General features: G+C 50.3%; 1 protein-coding gene across 1 annotated transcript in view; it reads right to left on the bottom strand.

The window, feature by feature from the left end:
• Positions 1-21,781, bottom strand: part of VPS35L (VPS35 endosomal protein sorting factor like) — a 106,593-nt gene extending 84,812 nt beyond the window's left edge. The window contains exons 1-7 of the mRNA XM_084773409.1: positions 21,594-21,781; positions 18,193-18,292; positions 16,423-16,590; positions 13,307-13,429; positions 11,775-11,799; positions 7,233-7,309; positions 5,677-5,805 (exon numbers count right to left, since the gene is read on the bottom strand). Of these exons, the coding sequence (XP_084629535.1) occupies positions 5,677-5,805; positions 7,233-7,309; positions 11,775-11,799; positions 13,307-13,429; positions 16,423-16,590; positions 18,193-18,292; positions 21,594-21,694 (723 nt within the window). The 5' untranslated portion in view covers positions 21,695-21,781. The remainder of the gene's footprint in view (positions 1-5,676; positions 5,806-7,232; positions 7,310-11,774; positions 11,800-13,306; positions 13,430-16,422; positions 16,591-18,192; positions 18,293-21,593) is intronic.
• Between the last annotated feature and the right edge of the window lie 1,689 nt (positions 21,782-23,470).

The raw sequence follows: 23,470 nt of genomic DNA, 5'->3' as shown, positions 1-23,470 counted from the left end.
ATGTCCACAGGCCTTTGTGAGAGTTCCCAACTTAAACAATCGCTCATGGAGATTTTAGGGCTCAGAAGGAAAAAAAAAAAAAGAAAAGAAACCCAAACACCAACGACCCCAAATCCTAGAGACTGTTTACAGTCCACACCCCACGGTTCCTAGGAACAGAACATCTGCTGATCTCCTCCACCACTGCAATGCAGAGCCCCTCGTCCACAGCTCAGGCAAGATAGCAGTCCAGCAAAAGACTAAAATTCAGGCCAGATGGGCCGCCCTGCACAGCTGTGCTGATTCTCCCTCTGAGCTGTTCTCACGGACATGTGTTTTAGAAAGGATGAGAAAGGCTAACACAGAGAGACCCTGTCTCGAAAAACCAAAAAAAGAAAAGATGGGAAAAAACACTATTTTAGTCCAAAGTTAAAGTCATAATAACCTTTTCTGATTGTTTGTTTTTGTTTTTCAAGACAGGGTTTCTCTGTGTAGCCTTGGCTATCCTGGACTCACTTTGTGGACTGCACTGGCCTTGAACTCACAGAGCTCTGCTTTCCCTGGCCTCCCCAAGTGCAGGATTCTAGGTGTGCGCTACTGCGCCAGTCATAATAACCTCTGGAGATAAAATTACTTTAGAAAATACCATTTTGAAGATACTATGGTTTTAAGGGTCATGGTACTATTTCCTAAAACTTTTCTGGTAAGTCCTGGGTACTCTGGAAAGGGTGTTAAAAAGAGACAATCTGGGACCGGGAATGGTGGAGCATGCCTTTAATTGAAGCACTTGGAAGGCGGAGACAGGCAGATCTCTGTGAGTTCAAGGCCAGCCTGGTGTACAAAGCAAGTCCAGGTCAGCCAGGGTGACACAGAGAAACCCTGCCTCAGAAAAGAAAAACAGACAATCTCAAAGGACACCATAGTCTCAAGGCTGCCTAAACATGAGCTGCACAAGAACAGCAATAGATGTGGACAGAGAACACTCACCGGGGAACGCTCCCCGGGCTCCCACCTACACAAAGAGCCACAGGCAACTAAGGCATGCAGAGAGAGAGGGAGAAACAGTCTTCCCCAAGGAAGACCCAGCATCTGGTTCTCCAATACCAAGTAGTCAGCCCCAAAACCATGCACAGAAGTAACATTATACAGACCAAGAAGCTTATATTTAGGTATCTGTACATGTATACACACATGCAAGTAACAACAATTAATGGAAGAAGAGGCCATGAATTTGAAAGGAAGCAAGGAGGGGTATGTGGGAAGGTCTAGGGGAAAACGAGGGAGAAATAATGTAATTATATTGTAATTTCAAACAAAAACAAAATATTTTTTTCCCAGCACTTGGAAGGCAGAGCAGACTATTTGCTCTGAGTTCAAAGCCAGTCTGGTCTACAGAGTGAATCTAGGACAGCCAAGGCCACACAGAGAAACCCTGTCCCAAAAAACAAACAAAATAAATAAATAAAATAAAAAAAGAAAGAAAAAGAAAAGAAATATTTTTTAAGAAATACAGACTCTCCCGAGAGCTGCTGTAGCGATGGCTCAGTAAGTAGCACTTGGCATGCAAACACGAGGCCCTGAGTTTGGATGCCCAGCACTCCTGCAAAAAGCCAGGCTTGGGGGTGTGCACCAGCAACCCAGCACTGGTTGGTGTAGCCTGCTAGCCAGCCCCTAGCTACATGTGAAAGATAAAGAAGGTTCGATGAGAGACCTGCCTCTTAAAATAAGGGGAGAGCAACAGAGGAAGATATCCAAGCAACATTAACCTCTGGCCTCCACATGCACATAAATGTACCCCGACACATGTATGTATACAACACACACACACACACACACACACACACACACACACACACATACACACACACACACACACACACACACACACACACACACACACACACACACACGGATAAAGAATCTCCAGCCGACACACCAAAGAAGCAGTATTTTTAACCCAGGCTCTGTGAGGCTCTTACATCAAAACACAAGTGTGCAGTGCACTGAGATGCTAAGGAAAGCAGGCTGGGTGCAGTTTGGACAGGGTCGCACACCGGCATCAGAGCTTGAGACACACTGCTGTTCCCTGGTTGATTACTGACATGTTACTGAGGCTGGGGTACCTGCTGTCTAACTCATCATTACTGGAAAAACACTGAAATGACGGTGGGTACTTTGCTGTGTTTGCAATGACAGTATAATAGTAGCTGGGTGCCGGGAAGGTGGCCCAGTGGGTAACGCCTGAGGGCAAAGCTAAATCTGAGGGCTCCTACAGCAAGACTGTAGGCAGCACAAGAATCCCCAGGGCTTGGGTCAGCTAGCCAAGCATCAGAACCCAGCGCAATAAGAGACCTTGTCAGAGACAAAGCTGAAGGTAAGCACTGACACCAAGGCTGTCTGTCCTCTGACCTCCACACACGGGCCATGGCACACCCGACTAGGGCACCGGGGACGGACTAGTACCTTTAGCTCTGCTGCTGGGAATGTAAAGGGGCAGCCATTTTCAAAAGCAGTTTAGTAGTTTCTAAATAATCGAAACAGAAACCCACCAGGGTTGCTCCCAGGAATCTACCCAGAAGACAGGAAGATGTTAAATCCACAAGCAGCATTCAGAGGGCAGAGGCAACTGGACATCATCAGCTGTTCACGGGTCCACAAACTGTGGTTACACATGCCATGAAATACTATTCAGAGAGACACGGCACCAACACACAACACAACACACATGAACCTCTAAATATTCAGCTAAGTGAAAGAAGCCAGACACAAGAGATCATGTTCAGAATGAGCCGTTCCCGTGGCGCCCAGGGACGGTATGCGTGCGGCAGAAGGCAGGCTGCGGGATTCTGGGAGGAGCATGGTGGGGTCTGATTGCAGTTAGGTTGGAGGGAGTTTGGGTGATGAAGATGTTCTAAAACTAGACTGTGTGGGCGGCTTACACAGCTATAAATGTACTGAAAGTCACGGTATTTTCTTTGGGGAGGTAGGGTTTGGTTTGATTTGGCCGTTTGAGACAGGGTTTCTCTGTGTAGTCCTGGCTGTCCTGGAACTCACAGAGAGAGATCCAACTGCCTCTGCCTCGCAAGTGCTGGGATTAAGGGAGTGCACCACCACTGCCTGACTGGCAGGGTCTTAGTATATAGCCCAGACTAACAATGAACTAGCTACCCTCCAGACCAGCCACTCCAGTGCTGGGATTAGAAGTGTGCACCACCAAGCCAGGCTCAAAGCCACTAAATTCTAGGCTTAAGCATGTAATAATTATGTGCTGAAAATTACTTTGGTTGAGGATTTCACTTTATTCTTGGGACAGAATCCAGGTTCTCCAGGTAGACAAATAAGTGCTCTACCGAAAAAGAAAAAAGAAAGAAAAAAAGGGCCAGTCACAGGGCAAACAAGGGAAACCTTGCTTATTTCCCGATATGCCATGCCTTTACCATCTCCTTATCATAACCTCCAAAAGTATGGAGACCCTCAGGGCCCAGCAGGTACGGACTGGTTAATCAGACACTGTTTGGTTCCTTCTCTGAGCCAGGGACCTCGGATGGAGTCCTAAGTTCCAGGCTGCGGTCACTCCACAGTGCAAACACCTGCAGCTATCTGAACTTGAAGTTGCCTTGGTTTGCAAGCAGGATGAGAGGCCCTTTCTCCAGGAGTATTTACTCTATAAACAACGGGACAAGAGAGAAACAGCGCAGCTTTCCTTGAGTCATGAAACCCCAGGAAAGACCACCCTGCTGCACACAGATTCAACTTCAAACACTTCAAGACCACGTGCACACACCCCCAGTGAGAAGAAAAATGTCCCATTACCAAGACAAGAAGTGAGGATGAAAGTCCCTCTGAACTGAAATGGCTTTCAGGCACACTCTAAATACAGTAACATGGTGCATGCAAATTCTCTCTTTGACGATGACTTGAGCACTCCTCTCATTTTTCTTAATTTTTTAAAATATGTATTTACTTCTTTTCTGTGTATGAGAGGGAACGTGCCACTGTGAACCAGTGTGAACCAGTGTGTGCCACTGTGCGTCACTGTGCGCCATATGCCACTGTGCGCCACGGGGCACATGTAGAAGTCAGACAACAACTTGCGGGGTTAGTTCTCTTCTTCCACTGAGGGTTCTGAGGATCCAATTCAGGTCATCAGGTTAACTCCTCCAAGGGCCTCACCATCTCTACTGTTTTGTTTTGGTTTTAAGTTTGCATTACTATATTATCACTATTACTATTTTTGTTGTTGTTGTTATTTTGTGGCAGGTGTCCTCCAGCAGGGTTACGTGGGCAAGGATGACCTTGCTCTTCCTGCTTCCGCCTCTTAAGTGCTGAGTCTGCTCCCATCTGACAACACGTCAAGGTTATGCAGAGCAGGGGACCAAACCCGGGCCTTCCTGCATACAAGGCAAACACTCCACTAATTCACCCATATACCCAGCCCCTGACCAAAGTACATTTTGCCAGGAGAGGAGAGTCTTCAGGGCCAAAGGGGAGAATACAACCTTTTCCTGGGGCTGGAGAGGTGACACTCTAGGTAAGAGCACTGGTTGCTCTTCCAGAGCACCTGAGGTCATTTCCTAGCATCACCAACAGCCAGCCCACACTGCCTGTGATTCCCGCTCCTGAGGGCCTGACTCCCTCACAACAGCCAGCCCACACTGCCTGTGATTCCTGCTCCTGAGGCCTGACTCCCTCACAACAGCCAGCCCACACTGCCTGTGATTCCCGCTCCTGAGGGCCTGACTCCCTCACAACAGCCAGCCCACACTGCCTGTGATTCCCGCTCCTGAGGGCCTGACTCCCTCTTCTGGCCTGCATGGGAACCCACACACACATGGTATATACTCAAAAAGACTTCTGCACATATGTATAAATACAAATAAAAACAGTTGGGCAGTTGTGGTACACACCTTTAACCCCAGCACTCATGAAGCAGAGGCAGGCAAATATCTGAATTCAAGGCCAGGCTGGACTACAGAGAGAGTTCCAAGACAGCCAAGGCTACACAGAAAAACCCTATAGCCAGGCGTGGTGGCGCACGCCTTTAATCCCAGCACTCAGGAGGCAGAGGCAGGCGGATCACTGTGAGTTCGAGGCCAGCCTGGTCTACAAAGTGAGTCCAGGATGGCCAAGGCTACACAGAGAAACCCTGTCTCGAAAAACAAACCAACAAATAAATAAATAAATAAATAAATAAAATTTAAAAAAAAGAAATCTTTACAAAGAAACCAAAAATCTTTTCCTTGTAGGACTGACTCCACAAGCAATCAGCAAATCAATAAATTCACCAAGATGATTTGCTGAACACACTTTTTACAGTATGACTGTATTTTCCTTATATGACTGTATTTAAACTATATAAAGGGACATTCATCTCAGATTCCAAGCTAATCAGTCTCTCGAGGCAACCTGGAAGACAGTACTCAAGCCTTAGTGTACACAAATCACAAACACGGCAGGACTTGACCCAAGGCCTGTGCACTGCATGGCGCTAGGCGAATCATAAATTCTGTCACCTAGGGCAACAGTGGTTCCAGTGGCCCAAGGACACATTCATAATCACGGCTTCTCAAAGGACATCTGTGAGTATGGAATTGATGAATGAGGGAAAGACCCTGAGGGAGGACTCTGAAAAACAAAATTAAGTTTTACACAGAAAACTTAAGAAATGAAAAACCACAAAACCTCCCACGGCCTGACCTGGATGACAATTTTCAGAGCCTTCACTTTCTGGTCTGAGGCCCAGGCGTCCTTCAGGGACTGGTTGAGCTCCTCGATGCGGTTCACGTAGTCCTGCTGGGTCAGGTTCAGCAGCTCCTTCTGGGATCCCTGTCGGCAGAAGGCAGGGCGGTGAGCGCAGGAGGAAAAGGAAAAGCCTTTGACCACCACCTCCACACAGACAGCTGGCCACCTCAGTGTCCCCCATCTGCACCCCAGGCTGCTGCTGACAAAGCCACGCTCCTGACCAGGCAATGGTGCTGCACAGGATACCAGGACTTATATCTTGAGGACCTACTGTGTGCCCAGCTTGGTACCAGAAGCTCTGGCATAAAGACTTGGGGTTAGAGAGATGGCTCAGCAGTTAACAGCACTCACCGACCTGGCAGAGAACCAGGATTCAGCTCCCAGAACCCACATGGCAGCTCACAATCAGCTGTCACCCTGGTTCCAGAGGATACAACGCCCTCTTCTGCTCCTTCAGAGGTGTAAGAGGTGTGTATACATACATGCAGACAAACACACCGGGCTTTTTTATGTGGGTGCTGGGAATCAAACTTAGGTCTTCATGCTTGTACAACAAGCACTTAACTGAGTCATCTTCCCAGCTCCAAACTTGCCAGATCTTTTTTTTTTTTTAATATTTATTTAATTTTTTAAGTTGTATACATTGGTGTGGGGGTGTCAGATCTTGGAGTTACAGACAGTTGTGAGCTGCCATGTGGGTGCCAGATCTTAAGAGTTGGCAAACAGGGGGCTGGAGAGATGGCTCAGCAGTTAAGAGCACTGACTGCTCTTCCAGAGGTCATGAGTTCAACTCCCAGCAATCACATGGTGGCTCACAACCATCTATAATGTGATCTGATGCCCTCCTCTGGCCTGCAGATGTACATGTAGGCAGAGCACTGTATATGTAATAAATAAATAAATATTAAAAAAAAAAAGAGGGGGCTGGAGAGATGGCTCAGTGGTTAAGAGCACTGACTGCTCTTCCAGAGGTCATGAGTTCAATTCCCAGCAACCACACGGTGGCTCACAACCATCCACAATGAGATCTGGTGCCCTCTTCTGGCATGCAGTACATGCAGGCATAATACTGTATACATAACAAATAAATAAATATTAAAAAAAAAAAGAGTTGGCAAACAGGACAGTTTTTCAAAGCACACTCAAGCAATTACAGGTGTCTCATGGGCCACATCCAACAGGCAGAGAAGCCCTGGTAAACTATGCTTTGAGGTGGAATCTTTGCATCACATAAAGCTGTTGCATTGGGGGTGAATCCACATGGATTTTACTGCTGACAATGCCCAGATGACAGAGGAACTGCTCCCACATCACAAAGTGAAAAGAGGCCTCCAGAAGAGCCAGTTCACATCAGGTTCGCCGGTGACTGGCCTTTCGCCCCAGCATCTTTCCCTGCACTAAGTCAGGGTCACGGGAGGCCTAGTGCAGGGAACAGGCACCCAACCTGGCATCACTTGGCAGAAGGGCTGGAGAGTACCCAGCTCACTGGGCCTCATAAGAGGCCTGCTCACCTCCTCAAAGTCATCCAGCTCTTCCAGACGTGTCCGAACCTTCTCTGACATGGCAGAAGCCGCCGCCCCAGCTCTGCCTACATGGGAGACATATCAGTCACACAAGCAGTTTTCTCTTGCACCCATACCCAGCATGAATGGCATCTTTCGCATGAACATGAACATGCCAGGAAATAAATTCACCTCAGAAGGCTGAGGTGCTGAAAGCAGTTTCAGCTTCCTCATGGGCTCAAGTTCTGGCAGGAGCTTTTCCCACCAGCAGCTAGCCCCAGGTGGTCCAGGAAAGGTGAAGCCCGCCTGTGGTATTTATAACCATGCCCCACTGTTTGCTTACTCCTGAAGGAACAATGAAAAACTCTGCCATGCCATTGTTAGCCTTGAACTGAAGTGCCTCTCAGGCAGGCAGAGCGTTACCAGACGAGCGCGCGTGCGCGCGCGCGCGCGCGCACACACACACACCTCTCCATCTGTCCAAAGTGAGAAGACCATGTCAAATGCCTCTTCTGAGGCAAACAGGGATGGCTGTCTCAAGCAGCAGCTGTCAACACCACCCCCAATACTGGCAGGAGACAATGGATGCAGATGATGGACTCAAAGTCACAGGCAGACAAAGGCCAAAGGGACCTGTCCAGACCACTGCTGCCGCCCAAGCCCACCAATTTCAGAATCATGTCCTCATTTCAAAGGGTACTGGGGGTCATGTGACTCACTTAGCCCTTGCTCTTTCCACCAAATGAATACAGGGTGAAATTGGAATGACCCTCAAAGGCCCATGTATTGAAGGATTGGTCGCAGCTCATGGTGCCAGTGGGAAGTGGAGCTAGTGTCAGAAAGTTAGGCCATTGAGAACGTGCCCATAGGTGACCAGGCCTCCTCTGGCAAGGGCTCCCACCACACTGGACTGTGCCAGCACAGCCCCAAAGCCACAGAACCAAGAGCCACGGACTGGAACCTCTGAAAGTGCCTTTCCCCCTTTTCAGTGGTTGTCTGAGGTACCCTGTTACAGTGGCAGAATGCCGGCTCACACACAAAGCTGTTCATAGTCTCTTGTGGGCTGTGGGGAGTCTGTTATTGGTTAACAGCATGGCAACTCAATTTAATTACCAAGAACTACACTGTGACCACCTTGCGCGACAGTAACAGTTTAAGGGAGAACTGTTTAGTGATTGTCCCAGCTCAGGGCTTTAAAGGGTTTGAGTCCACAGATGTGAGAAGTCATGGGGAAGCAGCTCAGCTCACAGCTGCTGGGGACAAGGTGGAGTGTGGGGAGCAAGCGTACCCCTGTAAGATGTTCATTCATGCATGAGCGTGGCCATGTCCAGGACCCCGATGCCTTAGACCCATGGAAAGAGCTGGGCTTTCCCTTGGTCTGAGTATGGATGGTGACAGCTGTGTACAGAGTACCAACCCCAGGTCTCCCCTCCTGTAGCCTGAACCTCCTTTTGATTCTGCCCTAATGTAGCCTCCTCCTCATTCCACAGCAGGTTTCCGGCTGGTGGTCTGTCTCAATCAGGCACACGGGCCACCATCCCAGCCTTTCTGTGATCAGGGCACACGGGCCACCGTCCCAGCCTTTCTGTGATCAGGCACACGGGCCACCGTCCCAGCCTTTCTGTGATCAGGCACACAGGCCACCGTCCCAGCCTTTCTGTGATCAGGGCACACGGGCCACCGTCCCAGCCTTTCTGTGATCAGGCACACGGGCCACCATCCCAGCCTTTCTGTGATCAGGGCACACGGGCCACCATCCCAGCCTTTCTGTGATCAGGGCACACGGGCCACCGTCCCAGCCTTTCTGTGATCAGGGCACACGGGCCACCGTCCCAGCCTTTCTGTGATCAGGCACACGGGCCACCGTCCCAGCCTTTCTGTGATCAGGGCACACGGGCCACCGTCCCAGCCTTTCTGTGATCAGGCACACGGGCCACTGTCCCAGCCTTTCTGTGATCAGGGCACACGGGCCACCATCCCAGCCTTTCTGTGATCAGGGCACACGGGCCACCATCCCAGCCTTTCTGTGATCAGGGCACACGGGCCACCATCCCAGCCTTTCTGTGATCAGGCACACGGGCCACCGACCCAGCCTTTCTGTGATCAGGGCACACGGGCCACCATCCCAGCCTTTCTGTGATCAGGGCACACCGGCCACCGTCCCAGCCTTTCTGTGATCAGGGCACACAGGCCACCGTCCCAGCCTTTCTGTGATCAGGCACACGGGCCACCGTCCCAGCCTTTCTGTGATCAGGCACACAGGCCACCGTCCCAGCCTTTCTGTGATCAGGGCACACGGGCCACCGTCCCAGCCTTTCTGTGATCAGGCACACGGGCCACCATCCCAGCCTTTCTGTGATCAGGGCACACGGGCCACCATCCCAGCCTTTCTGTGATCAGGGCACACGGGCCACCGTCCCAGCCTTTCTGTGATCAGGGCACACGGGCCACCGTCCCAGCCTTTCTGTGATCAGGCACACGGGCCACCGTCCCAGCCTTTCTGTGATCAGGGCACACGGGCCACCGTCCCAGCCTTTCTGTGATCAGGCACACGGGCCACTGTCCCAGCCTTTCTGTGATCAGGGCACACGGGCCACCATCCCAGCCTTTCTGTGATCAGGGCACACGGGCCACCATCCCAGCCTTTCTGTGATCAGGGCACACGGGCCACCATCCCAGCCTTTCTGTGATCAGGCACACGGGCCACCGACCCAGCCTTTCTGTGATCAGGGCACACGGGCCACCATCCCAGCCTTTCTGTGATCAGGGCACACCGGCCACCGTCCCAGCCTTTCTGTGATCAGGGCACACAGGCCACCGTCCCAGCCTTTCTGTGATCAGGGCACACCGGCCACCATCCCAGCCTTTCTGTGATCAGGGTACACGGGCCACCGTCCCAGCCTTTCTGTGATCAGGGCACACGGGCCACCATCCCAGCCTTTCTGTGATCAGGGCACACCGGCCACCGTCCCAGCCTTTCTGTGATCAGGCACACGGGCCACCATCCCAGCCTTTCTGTGATCAGGGCACACCGGCCACCGTCCCAGCCTTTCTGTGATCAGGCACACGGGCCACCATCCCAGCCTTTCTGTGATCAGGGCACACCGGCCACCGTCCCAGCCTTTCTGTGATCAGGGCACACGGGCCACCATCCCAGCCTTTCTGTGATCAGGCACACGGGCCACCGTCCCAGCCTTTCTGTGATCAGGGCACACGGGCCACCGTCCCAGCCTTTCTGTGCCCCTGTCTGTTTCCTCACTTCCCACCTCCCCAGTCAGGCCAATCCCAAAGCTGTGAAGGTCATGGCAGTGCAGGCTACTCATCCGAGGACAGAATAGGAGCAGGAAGCAGGGTCAGGATCAGAGGTTAGTTATAACAATCAAACCACCAGCGAGCTACGTCTACGAGTTCCACCCTCAAAAGATCCCAGCCTCCCAAAATAGCCCGATGGTCCTGAGTTCAATTCCCAGCAACCACATGTTTGCTCACGACCATCTGTAATGAGATCCATTGCCTTCCTGTGGCGGGAAGATACACATGCAGGCAGAATACTGTATAAATAATAATAAAAATAAATAAGAGACCAAAGGAGCTCCCCAGGAGTAAAAGGCAAGCTTCCTGGTTAACATTTAGGAACACAGAAGTCATTGTCATCCCCACCAGCCATGGATAGGTTTAGACCCTACCCTAACCTCTGTTTCTGTGTACAGGTGTTCCTCTTCCTGCATGTGTAGGTGTGCATGCACTCGTGTCCATGTGGAGGTTAGAGGTCAACATTATCTGTCTTTCTCAATCGCTCTTCACCTTATTTATTGATACAAGGTCTTACTATGTAGCCCTGGCTGCCCTGGAACTCTACATCCTGTAGACCAGGCTACCCTTGAACTCACAGAGGTATGTCTGCTTCTGCCTCCCGAGTGCTGGGATTACAGGTTTGCGCCACCTCGCCCGGCTCTTTCACCTTATTTTTTGAGACAGAGTCTCACTGAACTTTTAGCTCACTGACTTAGCTTGACTGGCTGGCTGGCAGGCAGGCAAGCTCCAGGGACCCAGACTCAGGTCCTCATGCCCAAGTGTCAATGTGTTACTGACTGAGCGGCATGGTCTCCAACCCTAGACCCTTTCCTTTGGCTTAGAGCAACGGTTCTCAACCTTCCTAATGCTGCGACCCTTTACCATAGCTCCTCATGTTGTGGTGACCCCCAACCTTAAAATTCTTTTCTTTTCTTTTTTTTTTTAAAGATTTATTTATTTATTATGTATACAGTGCACATCAGATCTCATTACAGATGGTCGTGAGCAACCATGTGGTTGCTGGGAATTGAACTCATGACCTCTGGAAGAGCAACAGTGCTCTTAACCTCTGAGCCATCTCTCCAGCCCTCCTTGCCCTCTTTTTACTAATGCCCTATGCACGCATTTCTGTTGAGCATCCATCAGCCCAGCCTTCAACTGTACAAACACCGTGGCAGCTGAGCGTCCCCTCCCTGTGAATGATGCTGAAGGACTGAGGGCTCAGGCAGAATTTCCCAATCGAAACATTCATCTTACCTTTTTCTGATCCCATAAACAGATTCTGCAGAGACAAACAAACAAACAAAAACAGTAATTAATGCTTTTCTTTTTTTTAATGTCTTTAATTTGTGGGCGGGAATTATGTACATGTTGAGTGTTGGCGCCCTCAGAGCCAGAGGTGTGGGGTCCTCTGAAGCTGGAGTTATAATCAGTTGTGAATTGCCTGGTAAAGATGCTTGGAATTGAATTCAAGTCCTGTGGAAGGCTACTAAAACCATCTAAAAGTTGAATTTCAACTTGTGTGAGGGCTCTCCAAGCAAGACAACAAATTGCAAGAGTTATATATGCCAGCAGCACTGAGTGATAGAACCATTTCAGACATCCTTAAGTCAAAGCTTCTCCGCCATCATGCTCCTGCCTCTGTGGCTTGTACAGATTCACTCTGGGAGGTCTAGCCTATGCTCTGTGGACTTTTGCAGCCTCACTGGGCTCCACCCACAAGATGCCAAGCAACTCCTAAAGTTCTAACAGCCAAAATAGCTATAGACATTTCCAAACGACCCTCAGGTGTTGAAAGGGCTGATGCTTGAGAAATGCTTCTCTGAATTAACCTACGTGTTCAAGGAAATAGAAGAAAAAGTGTTCCATAGCCAATCAGCCAGCACTCGGGAGGCAGAGGCAGGTGGATTGCTGTGAATTTGAGGCCAGCCTGGTCCACAAAGAGAGTTCAGGGCAGCCAAGATAACATAGAGAAACCCTGTCTCGAAGAAAAGAAAAAAAGAAGAAAAGCAGCCAATCAGTTCTTCCTGGCCACGAGCCCACACTGTCCAGCCAGCCTCCCTTGTAGCTATATACATACCATCCACAGCCACCTCCAAAAGCACAGAAACTGGGGTGCTGAAGGGACTGCCAGGAGTCCCCCTGAGATGGGAGGGGCCCACCTTTCTTTTACTTTCCTTCTATCAACTTACAATGAGGCAACACTAGAAGCAGCAGAGGAGTGAGACGGATGGACCTGAAACCTGATCCTGGAAGCTGTCACCCCAGCCCTGGACTCCCCACCTCTGGACCTGCCTTAGAGTAAGGAGAGACATAATGTTCTTAATGCCGTCCAAAGGGAAAACTTGGGCTATAAGCACTGAGCCTGACCTTTATTACCACAGTACTAACTGCTTGCCCAGGGAGGGCACTGCTTACCTGAGCCCATCCTGATGGGAGTAACTTGCCTGGGGCAAAGGGAAGACCTACTCCACACATTCCCTGGACACAGCCAACTACCTCATGCACTAAGCCAACCAAGAGCAAGCTTCCATCCCCAAGGGGCACATGGGGAGGGAGGTGCAGCCTGCCCTCCTCTCCTGGGTGTTCTCTTCCCTTCTTCACTCACCCTCCCCCAAGGGGGCCATGTTGCCAAGTCCTTCTCTGAACTGAGCTGCACCTCTAAATCTTAACAAAGAAAGTTTTAGAAGCCAACAGCACACTCTCTCCCAAGTAACACTGACATAGTAGAGGAAACTCTAGGGTGCGGGAGCTGGGCCTCTAAGGCTGGCACGCAGCTGGTCACTCACGATAGACAGCTTCTCCGTAGTCGTGTACCGGGCAAGGATTTCACCCCGTTTGTTGGCCCAGGGCTCAAAATCAGGTCCCACGAAGGAGCTGTCATCCTTATCACGTTTCTTTCTGGAGCTGTCCTACAGAGGGAAAGGCAAGCTCCTTAGGACAGAAGCTCTTGTTGGCATTGTTGGTTCTGTTTCTCAAGACTCTGAGCATGCCAGGCAAGCCCTTTACCACCCAACCACAACAATACTGTTTTCTTTCTTCTTGTTTTTTTGTTTTTTAAGACAGGAGTTTTCTGTGTAGGCCTGGCTATCCAGGAATCAGCCTGCGTCTGCCTCCCAGGTGCGGGGGTTAAAGGCATGTGCCCTAATGGTTTGGCTTGGGTGAGCTGGAGGACCCTGCTGTCCACCATGCCCAGACTGCTCTCCATGCTCAGCATGAAACAGAGGGCTCCCTCCCCCAACAGGGTCTCTATTCTATGCCAGACCTTGTCTGGAGAGCATCTCTATGCACAGATGCCTAACCGTGTCTGGAGTATCACCACTGATATGCTTCCCTGAAAATGCTCTCCTCCTGCCACCCATAGGATAATTAGGTTTTATGCTCCTGTTCCTATGACAGGATCATGCTGCCAGAATGCACATAAAGCACACTGTAGGCACCTATCAGGCGAAGCCTGGATTACCACCCTGTCCTATTTCCTGTCTGCATTTCCCTGGAACGGAGTTGAGCTGTCTCACTGAGGCTGTTCCCGGAAGTCATTCCATCATACACACGGCCATCGGAAGCCTGCTCACCACTTCTGCTCCCTTTTTCCTCAAGGGCCAGTGGCCAATGTCCCCCGAGAAAGGAGAGACTCACAGGGATGTGTGCACCAAAAGTCAACCTCAGATGTCATTCCTCAGGCAGTCTTTGAGGCCTGGTACTTTACCTGTTGGGCCAATTTAACTGGCCAAGCAAGCCCCACGGATCCACCTCTCCCTCCCCCCACTGAGATTGTAAGAATGCACCACTCTGTCCAACTTTTTTGTTTTGTTTTGTTTTTTTGGTTTTTTTGAGACAGGGTCTCTCTGTGTAACAGATCTGGCTGTCCTGGAACTCGCTTTGTAGACCACGCTGGCCTCAAACTCATAAAGATCCACCTCCCTCTGCCTCCCAAGTGCTGGGATTAAAGGCGTGCACCAAAAAAAAACAAAACAAAACAAAAAAAAACCTTTTTACACGCATTCTTAGGGTCAAACTCAGGTCCTCGTGTTTGCAAGATGTGGGGGAAAGATGGGATCCCTGGAGAAACTTAGCTAGGTAGGCTAGCCAAATCTGGTTTGAAGTAAGATTCTTCCTCAATATAGCAATATAAGGTGGAGAACAATCCAGAAATACCCCTGACGTCGACCTCTGACCCCCAAACACAAGCAAGTGCGCACTTACCCCCATCTCCCCCCACAAACACACATATACATATAAAATTCTAAATTTTAAATTAAAACACAGAATTAAAAGCACCTGAGGGGCTAGAGAGACGACTCAGTGGTTAAGAGCACATACTGTTCTCGCAGAAAACCCACACGGCAGCTCACAACCATCTGTAATTTCAGCACCAGTCAACAATGCCCTCCTCTGTCCTCCACATGCATATAACTGCTAATAGTCAGTCAGGGAAAAAGGTGAGACATAGCACGGCTGGCAGGAATACAGAGCACTAAGCACTTGAGCCGATGGCTCAGTGGCAGCACCATGTCCAGACAGGTCACCCGAGCCCAGTGCTAGATGGGGACTCCCTAAGCACAGATGTCTCTAACCGTATTGGACTATGTCTGACACAGCTCCCTGCTAACACACTCCCCACTGCTGTCCTGAGGATAATCAGGTACTGTGTTCTGCTCATATGACTGGACCATGCTGCCAAATGCAAATAAAGCATCCCTGGCACTCCTGGCCCCAGCCAATAGCGTACACCTACCCCGGGGACCCCACACCCACTCCCCAAGAACCATGTTCACCCCAACCCAGCCGAAGCTGGTCCCAGAGGTCATCCCTTCCTGCTCACAGCCCCAGAGGTCATCCCTTCCTGCTCACAGCCCCAGAGGTCATCCCTTCCTGCTCACAGCCCCAGAGGTCATCCCTTCCTGCTCACAGCCCCAGAGGTCATCCCTTCCTGCTCACAGCCCCAGAGGTCATTCCTTCCTGCTCACAGCCATCTAAATCCTGCCTCTCTGCCCCCTCCAAGGCCTCCCCTCCCCGACACCTCTATTCTTTGTCCTCAGGAACCCATAGCAGACAGTCCTGAGAAAAAGGGGAGTCCTACAGTGCCCCTGCACACAGGCATCAAGAGTTACATATTTAAGAGACATGAACCCCTAGACTCCAAGGGTGGCAGCAAAGGAGTCAGAGTACAGTGCAGCCATGCAAAATAAGAAGGTCACAGCCCGGAAAGTTCTCTAAGACATATTGTCAGGTCAAAAAAAAAAATTTTTTTTTTTATGCAGAGGGACTGGGGAATCTAGGGATGTGGTTCAGTTGGTAGAGTGCTTGCCTAGCATGCAAAAGCCCGGGTTCAGTCTCCAGCACTGAACAAACTGGGAGCGGCGGCTCATATTAGTAAACCCAACCCTTGAGAGGTGGAGCCAGAGAATCAGAAGTTCAAGGTCATCTCACACAGGCCAGTGTGCACTGCATGAAACCCTGTCTTGCAGAGAGGTGCTGGCGCACGCCTTTAATCCCGTCACCTAGGAAGCACAGGCAGGTGGATCGCTGTAAGTTAGAGGCTAGCCTCGTCTACAAAGCAAGTCCAGGACAACCAAGGCTACACAGAGAAACCCTGTCTCAAAAGAAAGAAAGAAAAAAAGAAAGAAAGAAAGAAAGAAAGAAAGAAAGAAAGAAACCATGTCTTTAATAATAATAATAATAATAATAATAATAATAATAATAATAATAATAATATAGAGGCCTTACAGATTTCCCTAGTCCCTTTCAATCAACAGTCCCAATCAAAATCCTGGAGGTGTGTGGATGCCCTGAATTGTCACAATCAGAATGCCCCAACACATTATCTGTGACCCTTCAAACCACCATCCCAGCAGGTAAGGACCCGACACCCGAGAGGCCTGCTGCTGGCCAGGTGCCTTACCGTGGCTGTCACTGTGGTAGCAGGGTCCGAGGTGGCTGCAAACATGGAAAGGGGGTCGGTGCCATCAAGGACACTGCTCAGAGGGTCAATCACGGAGCTGGAAGAGGAGGAGGACGTGGATGACGTACTTCCTTTCCGGCTCACCTTCTTTGTCTTTGACTCGGTGACCTGTGGAAAAAGTTGTGCAGCAGAGGTCACCTGGGACCTGCACCAAGTGACAGTCAACCAGGTGACTGGCTGCATCTTGCTGTAGAAGTTGGATTTGTCCCAGCCTCCAGGGAGCACAAAGCCAGCAATGGAGTTAAAAGCCATCAGCTTGACCATTGAGAGATTTCTCCCACATTTAATCCCTTATGGAAGGCACCTGAGGAGCACCTGTGATGAAGGTGGCAGGAGGGCTCCCTGAGGGGCAGAGAATCTCCGGGTCATCCCACACATATCTCCTGGACACTCTGCCTCCAGCTGGCAAGTGGCAGTGTCCCACCAGGAGGGCTTCCCTGAGCTGTGCACAGAGTCTCAGCAAATTAACAAGACTCCAAGGAAGGATAGCAAGACCCCACTCTATGGGGGTCAGAGGCACAGGGGACACTCCAGACATGGCCCAGGTAACTGAAGCGGGGTCTGGTGGTAGCTAGTCCTAAGTAGGGTCAGCCCCAAAGTGTCCCCCATGGCTGGTGTGTGCTGAAGAACGGCTTGCTGCTATGTGACACGTGGGGTCACAGAAGTGTTACGTATGGACTGCGGGTAGAGAGCAGGATGCAGGCTTTTGCTGTTGGAACACCCTCAGGATCAGCTGGAAGGTCACCCAGAAACTGCTGGACATGCGGACCAACCAGCTTGTGGCAGACTGAGAATGTAGAAAAGATTCCTTCCCACTGTAGGAGTAGGCGTAGCTATGGTCTCAGGTTTGGTTGTTTGCCCGTCTTATTTAAGACAGGAGCTCACTAGACCAGACTATGCGGCCACCACAGGCCCTGTCTTGCCGTCCTTCCTTGGAACCTGGGATCTTTCCTACAGGAGTGCTTATCTGTGAAGCTCTCTCTCCAGCTCTGGCTATCTGCATTCCAGAAAGGCCACCAAGGCATCTGCCTGGCAGCAGGGTTCTAGGTAGGATCATGGACCACGACATGACTGGCACTCAATGTCCAAGGTTCTATGACTGCATGTTCAATAAAAATCTCTGCATGGGTCTTGGAGTGTGGCTCAGTGGCAGAATCGCCCCACTAGCAAAACACTGCCGCTGCATCCGAGCTGACCAGTACAGACTGTCATTTACTAAACTACACAGGGTAACAGCCCTTGACACTGTGGTGACACAGTGCTGGGTATTATGAGTAATACAAACAGTGTATTTATTTATTTACTTTGAGACAGTTTCTCATAGCGGGGCTGACCTTGAACTTGCTGTATAATCAAGATGACCTTGAACTCTTGCTCCTCCTACCCTCGCCTCCTGAGCGGGAGGGCGGCAGGTGTGCACCACCACACTGCCCACACGAGGGAGGGTGCACAAAGGCTACATACAAACTTTACATCGGAACCAACAGGCCCCTCTCAGCTGCTCTTCAGGACAGCTCCACCCACACCAACACCCACACCCACCACCCACCCTGACCCCACCATATCAGGAAGCCTCCAAATCAGGAGCCTTCACCCAAGGCAACTTTAAAGACATGAGAAGGTGGAGTGCAAAGGTGACAGGAAGTTAACCTAACGAGAGGAGATGAAAAGCAGTTGCCACTAGCACCAAGGCAGCCTGCCAGGACTCACAGTGATGGGCTTCAGCGGGTGGTAGTCCCCACACTCCAGAGGCACTGTCTCCAACCTGCAAGATGCCAGCTCCGCCTTGTAGTTCCTGTTCCGGGAGTGCCTGTGAACAGCAAGACACTTGGCAAATCAGAGAGGTGACATCAGATGGGTGACTGAGACCTAAAATTGTTATCTGGACTACTACCCATTGACAGGGGAGCAATCTGAAGCACATAATGTTGCCAGCAAGAACAATACAAAACACCAAATAAGGAACATAAAAATGATTATTTTATTTATTTGAAATCACTATAGCCAAGGCTAGCCCGAATCTCACTAGGTCCTCACACCTCCTCCACCTTCCAAGCCTTGGAATTACAGGCATGCTCCATCACACCCTGTTTAAACCATGCTAGGGATGAAACCCAAAACTCTGTACACTAGGTGAGGGCTCCAAGTAAGCTATAAAAAGCTATTTGAAGGTACAAACTCTGCTAATAAATCGGAGAGGCCAGATGCAGTGCACAGGGGAGCTTACCAAGAGGGCCCAGTTTCCCCAGCCCTGTTTCCAGTGTGTACTGACTCATGGCGTGAAGCAAGCAAAGGGCAGGGGCTGCTGTGAGGCCAGGCAGCCATAGCTTGGACAAACCCTCCCAGAGCTGGACAGACACAGCAGGGCTCAGGGTCCACAGCCACAGCTTGGAGGAGGTGCCCGAGGAGACTAAGTTCAGAGAAGTGAGAAGAAGCCCAGGCTGGGCATTTTGAAGAGACAGAGAAGGAAAAAAAGAAGAAGAAGGAGAAGGAGGAAGAGGAGGAAGAGGAAGAAGAAGAGGAAGAGGAAGAGGAGGAGGAGGAGGAAATGGCAAATATATCTTCATAGGCCAGGCGCAATGGCACACACTTGTAATCCCAGGATTTAGGAGGCAGAGACAGGTGGATCTCTGTGAGTTTGAGGCCAGCCTGGTCTACAAAGTGAGTCCAGGACAGCCAAGGCTACACAGAGAAAGCCTGTCTCAAAAAGGAAAAGAAAAAAGTATCTTCATCAGCTTAGGGTTAAGACAAAGGGCCAGTGAGAGGGAGGAGCCAGAACGCAGGACAGAGGACAGTCCTAGAGGGGCTTGGAGAAAAGGCCACACACACTTAAACTGAACCTGTCCCAATGGGGAGGAGGAGAAGAGAGATGTCACCGCTTTAGGGTCTCCCCACACACACATCTGATCACTAGGCCTACCTTCAGGGAGAACCATCAGGTGGCCTTACCCACAATGTCCTTCGTAACTTCCTGCTTCCCTTTGCTTTTCTGTCCCATTCACTGTATGTGCAGCCAAGCCCGTGCTCTCTCCTACAGCAACCCACTGCCAAATGTACTCCATCTTACAGTTTCAGCAGTTTCCAAAAATCAGTTTTTCTCTAACAAAGATACAGACACCTCTCATTCGTACAGCCCAGAAACAGTTTTGGGTTTTGTTTGTTTGTTTTGCTTTCCCTTTTGGGTGTTTTTTGTTGTTGTTGTTGTTTTTAGGTTGTTTGTTTGTTTGTTTTGGAGACAGGGTTTCTCTGTGTAGCGTTGGCTGTCCTGGAACTCACCCTGTAGACCAGGCTGGCCTCAAACTCACAGCAATCCACCTGCCTCTGCCTCCCTAGTGCTTGGGATTAAAGGTGAGCACCACCACTGGACAGCTGGAAACAGTTTTTTTCTGGTTACATAGGCCAATGCCCATCTCTATTTTCCCTCCTCTGGGGAAGCAGAGAACTCCAAGAGGCCAGTAACCTTCCTTGGCTTCCAAGTGCCTTGAATTCACCTGGCGGGTTGCATGACTTTAGGTCGACTCTCACTCCATGTTCTCAAGTGAAAAACGGAGTTGGAGTATTAAGTAAGATGCTGTGGGGAAAATATGCTGCATGCTGAGCACTTAGCACATCCCTTGAGAAACGTGAGCAGACGAACACGTCTCTTAGGCCTCCTCAGTTCCCTCATTCATCAACAGGAACTACGTACGGCGTGCCTACATTCACTAGGAAGACAGACATGATTCTGTCTTTTTCATTAAGGAACACGAAGTAAGTGGGCAAAACTGAAAGATGAGCATGCAGTACCACACAGAGCAATGTTTAGCGCCTGCCCCACAGGGGAAGACTACAAAGATCCTAGGGCTAGCAGAGCTGTGGCCCCATCAGTATGTATAATGAAAATACCAAAGGGAAAACTGTAGTGAGGAGGCCTACTAAGAGCATCTTCCTGTAGTCTTTTATTAAGCGGTCCAAAGGAGTTCACTGAAACCAAATGATCCTCTCACTGGCCTCTTTGGTCTAATTTTTTTAAAGGTTTATTTGTTATTATGTATAGAGAGCTCTGCCTGCATGTACACCTGGAGGCCAGAAGGCATCAGATCACATTATAGATGATTGTGAGCCACCATGTGGTTGCTGGGAATTGAACTCAGGACCTCTGGAAGAGCAGGCAGTGCTCTTAACCTCTGAGCCATCTCTCCAGCCCCAAGTCGTTCTACTTTTCAAAGGGGCCTTTTGGCTAAGCCAGCATGAGGTGAAGGAAGCCCAGGGTATGATCTAAGAGGCCCACGGCACCCACGCTTGTGTGCTGTGCCCTGGAGTGGTCTCTTAAGTCTGCAGGATTGAATGAGGTAAAGCCAGGGGGTTGATGCTGGTCCAGTTCAAGACCTAAGGCTGCAACTTTCTCTCCTGCTCGTACTCAGGCATCGTGGGCCACCTCTCGTTATTTGAAGAGAAAAGCCAGAAAATTAGCCGCTGAGAATGCAAAATCTTCAATCCTCAACCACCTTATCGTCTGCTTATCTTGTGTAGGTTCCTTGTTGACACAAATCACCTGCTGCCACCCGCCTCACTTCCGAGCACAAAAAGTGTATGCCTGTCACTTGTGCACACGCTATTCCTTCCTGCTTGGTGGGTTCCTATTCTTCCTGCAACACCCAGTTGAAAGCTCTTCTCTGCAGTCAGTCTTCCCAGTGGGGTTGACTGACTGCTCCCTCCTTCGGGCCCACCCTCTCTTCTGTGTTCAATTACACTGACTGTCCCTTGAGGCCAAGAAACACGTCTGAGGGCACTACACAGAGGAAGATGCGTGCCCCCACTTCACAGATGGGGAAAGCTAATGCAGGAATCAAACTACCAACTCTCCCGGGTGCAGACTCGGCGCCGCTTCAGCCCCTTCCCCAGAACCCCCAGGACCTGCCAACTTCTCCTAGGGAGGCGGAAGCCTAGGATGGAGTAGGCATGAGGGAAGGGGCCGCGGGATCGTGGGGAGGAGCAGAGGACTGACAGTGGTTCTGCTCTTCCGTAGTCCTGACAACCCGGGCTGGAACAGAGGCCATCGATTTGCCCACCCACGCAGAGAGACGCTAAGGGCGGCCCCTCCCCGAGCCCACTCCCGGGTTCTTCCTTACCAGGGAAAGACAGCCATCTTCCCAGTCACATGATCGCTTGTTCTCGGCGGCCAGCCCCTTTTCTCGCAACTCGAGAAGCTCGGCCCCGCCCTGGCCGCCATGATTGTGAAGGGCAGCTTCCGTTCTGAAGATCCTGAGCTCCGTCATCCACCATGATTGTGAGGGGCAAATTCCTCCGGGTTCCGGTCCTCCAATGGCCTCGCAAAACCCAAGTTCCGTCATCCGCCTTGATTTGCTTTGTTTTTTAATTTTGATAATAGGAATTCATTTATCTCTGCCTTCCGAATGAGGGGGATTAAAAACCTGCATCACCACACCTGACTTAAATCAAATTTATGTTTGTGTAGATGGGCCACGGTGCACGTTAGGGGGTGGGGGTTGAGGAGAACAACCGACAGGTATTGGTCCTTCTTTCGCTTGAACTCAGGTCCTCAGCTCTACAGTAGATGCCATTACTCTCTGAGCTCCTCCACTGACTGGCCAGGACGGTCAGGGGCAGTACTCCGCTGGCTGCTTGCCCGCCTGCGCCCTCTAGTGACAGGAAGGGGTGTGCACACCCATCCCTGCTGAGAGCCTGAATTCTGAAGCGAATTCGCTGTTCAGCATGGGTTCTCTCCACACTTTCTAGGAGTGAGGACTTCCGGCATTTTCCCCCCACGACTAACAACATAAGTCGGAATATGGACAAGCAATCTTGACCACAGAACTTTGGCTGCTCCTGTGTTGTGTTTCCTTTCCTTTTCTTCTTTTTCTTGGATTGATTGTTTGGTTGGTTGGTTTGGTTTTTCAAGATAGTTTCTCTGTGTGTAGTGTGCACCCTTGGCAGTCCTGGATTTACTTTGTAGACCAGGCTGGCCTCAAACTCAGAGATCCTCCTGTCTCTGTTCTCTCTCTCTCTCTCTCTCTCTCTCTCTCTCTCTCTCTCTCTCTCTCTCTCTCTCTCTCTCTCTGATTGTAGTAACAGGTAACTTTATTCAACACACTTTGCACACTCCCTTTTCAATAGAAACCTCTGGAGCTCAAAGCTAGTGAGTACCCGAGCTTGAGATTCAAACAACTCAAGTAAGAATGGGTTTAGACTGGGAATACCGGACAGCAGCGACTCCTCACACCTTCCCCGTCCTACTTCCAAGCCGGGCTGTCCTTTGCTCTCAAAGCCTGTCTTCCTGCAGTGCTGACCCTGGTCTGTAACAGAGCAGGGCATCCACTTCAGATGGGCACACCACTCACCTCTTGCCTGGGGACTGTAGAACAGGTGCTCTACAGTTATGGGGATGGTAGTGTGGACATTTCTAGGGGGCACTGCTACTGCTGGCTCCTTTGCAAGAATGGTAGCCGTTTGGGATGCTAAGAGGCAACCGTGAGACACAAAAAGCAGGGCAGTGATACCAGCTGTCCTGAGTACATTTGGGCAAACCCACTCCATCTCCTGTATGAGACAGATGATAAGGAACATTCATCAAACACATGGAGCTTCTGGGAAGGATAGAAAACTAAGGGGCTCTTCTTCCCGCAGTGTACCAAACAAAGCCATGGGCTTGTGGCATCTTTGTCAGTGTCCTCAAGGAACTGGAAAATCAGGGCTGGAGAAATGCCTCATTTGTTAAGGCCACTTGCTGTTCTTTTAGAAGACCCAGATTGATTCCCAACACTCATATGGTGCCTCACAACCATCTGTAACTCCAGGCCCAGGGGATCTGATGCCCTCTTCTGGCCTCCACAGGCACTGGGAACATGTAGTATAGAGATATGCACACAGGCAAAAAACCCAAAAACCCAAAAAACAAAAACTCATTCATTATACATCAAATAAAAGAGTCTAATTTTTAAAAAATAAACTGGAAATTAGGGACCATGGAGAAACACTGAGTGAAGAG

The sequence above is a fragment of the Acomys minous genome, assembly GCF_964271855.1.
Source record: "Acomys minous genome assembly, chromosome: 2".
NCBI lineage: Eukaryota > Metazoa > Chordata > Mammalia > Rodentia > Muridae > Acomys > Acomys minous.
This window is presented reverse-complemented; position numbering and strand designations above follow the sequence as displayed.